The 8845-nt window shown below is 32.3% G+C and overlaps 1 protein-coding gene across 1 annotated transcript in view; it reads left to right on the top strand.

Annotated features, from left to right (window-relative positions):
* Positions 1-8845, top strand: part of LOC106878847 (laminin subunit alpha) — a 249900-nt gene that overhangs the window by 140912 nt on the left and 100143 nt on the right. Inside the window, exons 41-46 of the mRNA XM_052970907.1 lie at positions 766-852; positions 1222-1433; positions 2475-2575; positions 3006-3186; positions 4955-5095; positions 6484-6635. Of these exons, the coding sequence (XP_052826867.1) occupies positions 766-852; positions 1222-1433; positions 2475-2575; positions 3006-3186; positions 4955-5095; positions 6484-6635 (874 nt within the window). The remainder of the gene's footprint in view (positions 1-765; positions 853-1221; positions 1434-2474; positions 2576-3005; positions 3187-4954; positions 5096-6483; positions 6636-8845) is intronic.

Raw genomic sequence — 8845 nt, 5'->3', positions numbered from 1 at the left:
TATATATATATATATATATAATTAAGGGATCAGCAAAATATTTGCTTAAGAAAAAATTAACATACAGACTCTATGTATTAATCAGTGCCCATTGGTTGGAGAAATTTAAATTAGTTTACATGTGGTTAAGCATTTCAAGAAAATATCTAATCATGACGGTTTCTCAATATATACATGTGTGCTGAATTCATCATCATCATCATCATCGTTTAACGTCCGCTTTCCATGCTGGCATGGGGTGGACGGTTTGACTGAGGACTAGTGAGCCAGAGGCTGCACCAGACTCAATCTGATTTGGCAAAGTTTCTACAGCTGGATGCCCAGTAATAACTGCATGCATGTATATACACACTCATACATGCACACACACACATCTATAAATATATATACATACGTATGGACATACATAAATGCACAGATATGCATATACATGCACATAAGTACATACATAAAGCATATAGTATACACATAGATACACATTATAACCTTCAATTCAATAGTATTAAATAGTATTAATTCATGCACACACAAAAATAGAAATAAAATAACTGCATATATTTAGTCTGGTGGTATTGAATACGGATTATATGCTTAACATATACCTATTGATTTAGGGAAATTTTATTTCCCCAATATATTAGGTATAAAACCAATGTTTCCTTGGATGTAATCATTCCTTTAAGAGGTTAATATATCCTCTAATTAACTTATATATATATCCCTGTTTTAAATATATACTTTGATTGTTTTTTTAAACTTTTGCAGCTTTGCCAAAAATTGTGTTACTAATTCTCATGGTGCCACCACTTTCTGCTCGTGTAAGGAGGGGTACAGAGGTGCAAAATGTGACAAGTAAGTGAACTATTTCAGCAATGTTAATTGTTGTTTGTGTTGGAACAATAAATACTTCTAAATGGGATGATGCAAGTCAATTAGGGATATCACAGGAATTTATCAGACGTTCAAAATAGTTGTAAGGTTTCTTTTGTAATTAGATACAAACTTATAAGTGAACTGGGGAAATTTGAACAGTAACATGATAATGCCTGAATTATGACTATGCCAATGAAAATATAATATGTCCATACTTCAGATATTTCTGCTGCTGGTGTCTGAAGAGGGACAAAAATTTAAAAGATGGTCCTATTTTTCTTATTGCACTTATTGTATGAATTTTAAATTTTCATTAGAAAAATTAACTGTTACCATTTTTTATTGAAGATGTTCTCCAGGATACTATGGAGATCCACTGATGGTTGGTGGATCATGCCAACCTTGCCAGTGTAGTGATAACATCGATCTCAATAATCCTAACAGCTGTGATAAAAAAACTGGAGAGTGTAGAAACTGCACAAATAATTCTGCTGGCAAGAATTGCGACATGTGTAAGGAAGGATGGTTTGGTGATCCAGTTATAGCAAAGAACTGTACAAGTAAGTTTGTTAATTCATTAATTTGTTTCTTTTTATAAGGGCAGCATGTGTAGAGTATATGAGGTGAACTCAGCTATTGTATATTCCTGACATATATATGATTGAACCTCCACTGACCACACTCTGCTGTGGTATTGGATCTCAGAAATAAATGTTTCCAAGCAAGCCAATATTTTCCCTTGGCTAGACATGCTTTTTCATGGAAGACTGGAAACAAATGATACTGTTTGTATGACAGTAGCACTTATTTATACCTATCATTTGATATCAAGATTAACAGACATACATACATATGCATATATACACATATACTCCTCCATATATATATATATATATATATATATTATCATCATCATCTTAATATCCACTTTACCATGCTTGCATGATTAAGATAGAATTTGTTGAAGCAGATTTTCTACAGCCAGTTTCCAAGTAAGGTAATATTCCCCCCTGCCTGGATATGTTCTCATTGAAGATTGGAAAAGAATGACACTACTTACATGAAAATGGCACTTACAACTATCACTTGATGTCAAAACAAAGACACATACATCTTCTCTCTCTCTCTCTCTCTCTCTCTCCCTCTCTCTCTCTCCCCCTCTCTCTCCCTCCCCCCCTCTCTCTCATACACACACTCACACACACATCAATTACTATCTACCAAATCCAATTTGTTCAACCTGGAGGTAGATTTTAAATTAGCTTCATGTTTCTGCAATTACTCCTTCAGTTACTTAGCCTCAGGCATCACAGTGTGCTTAAGACATTTGCAGTAGTTTTGGGTTCAGTATCATTGCACAGCACACTGGGCAAGCATCTTTAGCTATAACCTTGGAGACACCTGTGCCTCTATTGTACTTTAGCTTCTTAAAACCTGGCATAAGTTCAGATCCCTCTCTACTGCAATCCCACTCAGTCTTTGAAGGTAGATCCCAGCATATGTGTACACTATGTATGTATATATGTAAGAGAATTTTTATATTCATTAAACATCAATTTTAATTAATCTAAATGCTATAAATTTTTTTTGATTGATTGCAGGGTGTACTTGTGATACCTGTGGTACTTCTAAGTGTGATGATACATTTGGTTTCTGCTACTGCAAACGTAATGTTGTTGGGAAGAGATGTAACAGATGCTTGGTAAGTGTTATATATATTTATGTACATGTATATATGTGCACACACACACGGACATTCACATGTATGTATATATAATTGTTATGTATGTCTTTGTATTAGTATGGATTAAATAATATGTAAGCTTTAAATCTTGTGGTATACGATAAATCGTATACAATAAATTGTATGTGGGAGATAGTTGGTTAATCTTCATTATAGTAATTACTGGTACATCTATGATGTAGATCATGTTATACATATACACACATGCACATAGATTCATGCATATATTCACACATAGACATATATATGCATGCATACATACATAATATGTACATGTATACATACCTATATATGTACATATATACATACATGCATATGTACTTACATATGTACATACCTACATACAGGCAGACATACAAATTTCTTTGCTTTATTTTTGAATTGACAGCCAAATCATTATGGTTTCAAAGACTGCAATGGCTGCAAGAGTTGTGATTGTGGTCTTGCTTCTCGTTCCGATTCATGTGATGATATGACTGGACAGTGCCGATGTGAGCCAGGTGCTGGTGGACGTAAGTGTGACCGCTGTCTAGATGGCTACTGGGATTATGGTGCAAACGGTTGTAAACGTAAGTAGATATTTCTTTGATTCCTATTCAAAGGAGAGACTTTTTGCTTGTTTCCAGTTTCATTTCTTTCTACAGTCTTGCTATCTGTCTCTGTATATGTACATGAAATATATGATGATAATAATAATGATATTACTACTACTACTAATGATAATAATAATAATTATTATTATTATTATTATAATCATCATCATCATTGTCATTATTATTATCATCATCATTGTCATTATTATTACTATTGTAATAGTCTCATAGCAGCTAATTAATGTTGCTGAATGGTTTCATGCTAGTAACCTTCCAGAATTGGAGAGGTAAATTAACAATCATCAAACATGACTGAATAGAAAAGTATGGCCTGGGCTCTTTCCTATTGGAAGCATAAAAATGCCACATCCTGTTTATGAGTCTCAGAGTTATTGGAAAACAAGACAAAACGAAAATCATGGATGAAAGAACCAAAGTTGTATCTGAAGCACATCAAAGTTATGTCCCTTCGATTTGCCCCTTTTTAGCCAGTGATTTTCATGTCAGCATACAGGTGACAAAATGTCCGCTTCAGTTTTATGTGATATTTGATTGTTAAGTGAAGAGGTGGGGAGAAATGAAGTGGAGAGGGTGATTTGGGGTTAGAGAAAAATAGGGAGGTGTAGCAGAGAGGTAGGGGAGCAAATTAGGAGAGAAGTGGGAGGGTTAAGTATTTGTAACAGTGTATATGCATGTAAGTGCATATATATAAGCTATGTGTGTGGGAGGAATTAACTGCTTGTTTATGGTGAGAGAAGCACCAATGGGAGAAACACTAACCAGACTTAAAGTTCAGGTAGGCCCCTGAGTGCAGGGTAGTCAATATGATTCTTTTCTCTGCTAAATAGAGTCCGTACCTCCTACTACTATAGAGGTAAAGTTTGCACTTTTCCAACAGTCTCCATTTGATGTTATATTGTGCAACACTTCCTTTCAATCTCCATATATATATATATATATATATATATATATATATATATATATATATATATATCTTGCCAATGTTGTGATTTTACATCTCTCTCTGATATTAAATAAAAACATATGGGCATTGAGCCTGGATCTGAAGGGGCCTTTGATTGTGCTCACATATATTTGTACTTTCATTGCTTTACTAGGATTCCTCAAGATTATTTCTGCATTATACACGATAATTACTGTATTAGTTTGACCATCTAGTAGATATGTGGCATTACCTCTGCATGAGCAGCCTGCCTATGTGTTAGGTGTATTTACTAAAATTTTCTTTATGCACAATGCATATCGATAAAGCATACATAACTACAGTTTTTTTCATTGAGTAATTTCCTTCAGTGATTTGCATTTTAATATATCATATAGTGTTTTACAATATTTAATATTGTTATAAACTACTTTTTTTCTTTTTGTTTATAACACTTAATTATAAATTACATTTTTGTTTTAATATAAAAAGGAAAAAATAAGTCTAAAATTAGCAAATATGTTTATGTAATAAGAAAAAATTGTTTAAACACAGACAAAGGGACAGTAGGGATTTATATAGAAAATGTGTAAAGATAAAAACAATTACAATTAATGAAAAATTCTAACAAATCTCCTTTGTAATATATCATAAAGGGTTTATGATATCTAATATACTGTAAAACACTTTATTTGTTTTTAATGTATTATAAAGTGATATATAATATTTGATATATTATTGGATGTTGCTTTTAATATATTATAAAGTAATATATAATATTTAATATTATTTATATGTCAGGTTGTTCTTGTGCAAGAAGTGGAGTTTCCCGAACATGTGACCCTGTAACTGGTGTCTGCCGTTGTATGGAAGGTTATGTAGGAAGCTCTTGTAATCGATGTGCTAAAGATTGGGTCAAAATACCTGGGAAAGGATGCAGCCGTGAGTAACTTAATTTATGTATATATAATTACTTGTTTTGTTAGATGTCTAATATAAGACAATTAAGACTTCAAGTTCACATAAGTAATGAGAGTTTGCTGCGTCACTGTGCAATTTATGTTTGTGTGTGTGTGTAATATATATATATGTATATATGTGTGTGTATATTTGGTTGACAGAAACCTGTTGTGTGTGTGTGTGTGTGTGTGTTAGATAAAATGAGATAACAAAGCCGAATCTGTATGGAATTTTCAGGACATTTATAAAGAGCAAGTTAGTCTTACAGCTGTTTCTGGAATATTAGGAATATCCCTTCATCAGAGATAATTTGAGATGGTTAAATAGAGGGAGATATTAGAGTTCAATATAAGGAGTTATTTAACCATCTCACATCGTCTCTGATTAAGGGATACCCCTAATATCCCAGAAGCAGCTGTAAGACTATCTTTCTCTTATAAATGTCCTGAAAATTCTACACAGCCTTGACTTTGTTGTCTCATTTTATTTAACATATACATGCTCATACAAGACCCGCATTGGGATCCTCATACGTATCATTATTGAATCAAGAGTTTAACTACGGTGCTTCCATAGCACTTACATAGCATTACCTGCCACCTTAGGTCTTCTGGATACCAATACCTCTCATATTTATATATAGTCAATTCAAATAAACAAACAATTAAAAAACAGATGAAAAACGAAAAATACAAATATGAGGATGTGCACAAGAAATATATTAATTTGGTGCTCGGTGAAGGGAGAGAGTTGATGTTAACGTTTTGAGCATTACATATATATCTTTTTATGATTCTCCTCTCACAAAAAGTTTTGCAAAAGAGATTGACAGAATAAGTACTAGGCTTTCAAATGGTGCTGGGATCAATTTGTTTGACTAAAATTCTTCAAGGTGGTGCCTTAGCATGACCTAAGTCTAATGAGTATATATAAAAAAAAAGGTGCATGTGTATTTCTTCAAAAAATAATAGCAAACATTAACTGAAGAAAAGACTAGACAAAAATATTCTTAATATTTATTAAACAGAATAAAGTAGTGAGGTGGCAGAATTGTCAGCACATCGAGCAAAATGTTTAGCAGAATTTTTTCATCTTTACATTCTAAATTCAAATTCTGCTGAGGTCAACTTTACCTTTCATCCTTTCAGGGTCGATTAAAAATGGGTACCAGTTCAGTACTAGGGTCAATGTAATTGACACCTTCCCCCACAATTGCTGACCTTGTGCCAAAATTGGAAATCAATATTTATTAAATAGAGTAACTGAGTTGCTAACAATGACTTTTCACACACGAATGCATGCGCACGCTGGTATATGTATGTGTATGGTTATATTTCTAATTTTATATATGTTTTTTTTTTTCCTTTCAGAATGTGATAAATGTACCAAGCTCCTCTTATCAGATCTCGGTGACTTGCATAATAACATTACATCAGTGCGACATCAGTTACAATTTTTGAGTGTTGGCATTGCAGCTCGGAAGGAACTGACTAAAATTAAAAAAGAGTACAAAAATTTAAGGGTAGGTATAAATATATCTGAATATTCTCCAAAGTATTGTTGCTTGATTTTCCGTAGCTTCACAGTGTATAAATTCTTTACTCACTTTGCTTATATTAAAAAATATACCATTCATAAAACACATGGAACTATTCTTTGTAGTACTATTGTGCTCATTTTGATTAAATTTCTAAAGAAATATTATACAACTAGCATACCCATGTCATAAAAAATACCAACACTTTTATTAATGATAGAAAGTGGTGCATCAATACGATGGGGTAAACCATTGCTTACAAACACAAAATTGAATCACTTGAAGAATCAGACACAGTTGTAACATCTTGGATGAAAATATCACCCACATAATGCATGTGTATGTATGTACACACACATATATATGTATATGTATGTATACATATATATATACACACACACATGTGTATGTTTATATATAATTAATACGTTTGAAAATGGAGAGATTTAATGGTTATAAATTAATTTATTAATTATTTAACATTGCCGACAATTGTTTCACTTCACACCCAATTTAAATTACAAAACATATATCATTAAACCACAGTAGTGGTTGAATATATACTTAAGTCTATCATTTCGTCAATCACGGCAGCTTCCAAGCTTCACCACTAATTCAGTTCTCAAATTGCAAACTGTTAATAGTTTTAAAGAGGACACCTCCTCAGCTACACTTCGGCATAAATAGTTTGAGATTTGGTTCAGCAGAAAAAAGTTACATCAAAATATCTGCGACCCCAAGGGGGCAGGTAGGCTGATATTCATCTTCAATTAACATAAATTTTTTAATTTTAAATTAAAAATATACCTTTTTTAGGCTTAAAGGATAGAAAAATGCATGAGGAATTGAAAGTCGCTAGTTGCATTGAACAAAAATCAGTAGAAAAAGAGTTATGAGGTAAAATGTTACGAAATTTCATGTCAGTAAGTAAAAAAGTAAGGGAGTAATGCTTAAGCAATAAGAATAAAGAATACATTTCTAAAATGAATGTTTAATTTCTAAGGCAGCAAGCTGGTGGAAATGTTAGCATGCTGGGCATAATGCTTCACGGTATTTTGTCTGTCTTTACGTTTTTTAGTTCAAATTTCACCACGGTCGACTTTGACGTACAGATTATTTAATTAATTTTTTTAACTAAACACTTTCAGACTTCTTTCTATTACTGACAAAAATAATGAATACTGTATATTTTTTAGTTTAAGTTCTTGTATATATGAAGCTAGCATTGTAGAAGATTTATATTTTGCGTTGGTAAAAGAGTTCAAATGGACCTTATATCGACATTTAAAGTCTACAGTACTTCCTATATAAGCTTATCCTCTGTGTAGCAGGGATTTCCACAGAACACCTATATACTATGTTATTACATAAAGAGGATCCAGTTAACAGACACGACTCCTTAATTTGACAATTACAATATTTTTTCCCCCCTTGCATTAGTATTAATTTTCCAGTTATTAGAGGTTAAGACACCCCCGACTTTGAGGGATTGACCTGGTGTAATGTTTACATTAGAGTTATTGTCAGTTTTGGAGTTATAGAGTTCATTATAAAGATTTGTGTGGGTAGATTTCTTAAGGCTTAGTTTAGACCTATTGACGGAAGCTATGTTCAAACCTAAATTCGGAGTAGTAGAGTATGACGATTTCACAGATGATTTGTTAAAAATAGGACAATGTTTATGATTTTTAGGAAAATTTTTCTTCAGTATCTTAAAAAACAATTTGGGTAAAGATTTGACCTGAAGAGAGAAGGGTCGGGTAAACCATATAATTTCACATATCGTAGATGTTAAATATTTGGTCTGGTTAGATTGGTTGGGGATATGGGGTTTATATTTATGTGAATTTCTAAATGCCATGTTATTAATTCGGGCCACATTCATAGTTTTTTAATTGGTTTATCTAAATTGGGGCTCATATTACTATATTTTGAGCCAGTTCCATTCAAGATATTTGCAATTTTGGTTTTAAGAATTGTATCAGGGATGTAAAATATTTCTTTTTCAAAACCACTTAACTTTAGGGCTTGGTTATAATACAGAATGTGAGTGTTGGATATCTCCTCATTCGCCAATAAGTTTGAGATTCTAATTGAGATAGCTGTTACCATACTATGGAGGGTTGATCTAGGATGATTAGAAAGAATGTTGTTATATTATATATATATATATATATATATATATATATATATAT

The sequence above is a fragment of the Octopus bimaculoides genome, chromosome 9, assembly GCF_001194135.2.
Source record: "Octopus bimaculoides isolate UCB-OBI-ISO-001 chromosome 9, ASM119413v2, whole genome shotgun sequence".
Taxonomy (NCBI): domain Eukaryota; kingdom Metazoa; phylum Mollusca; class Cephalopoda; order Octopoda; family Octopodidae; genus Octopus; species Octopus bimaculoides.
The sequence above is the reverse complement of the archived record's forward strand: the minus strand, read 5'-3'. Positions and strand labels throughout refer to the sequence as shown.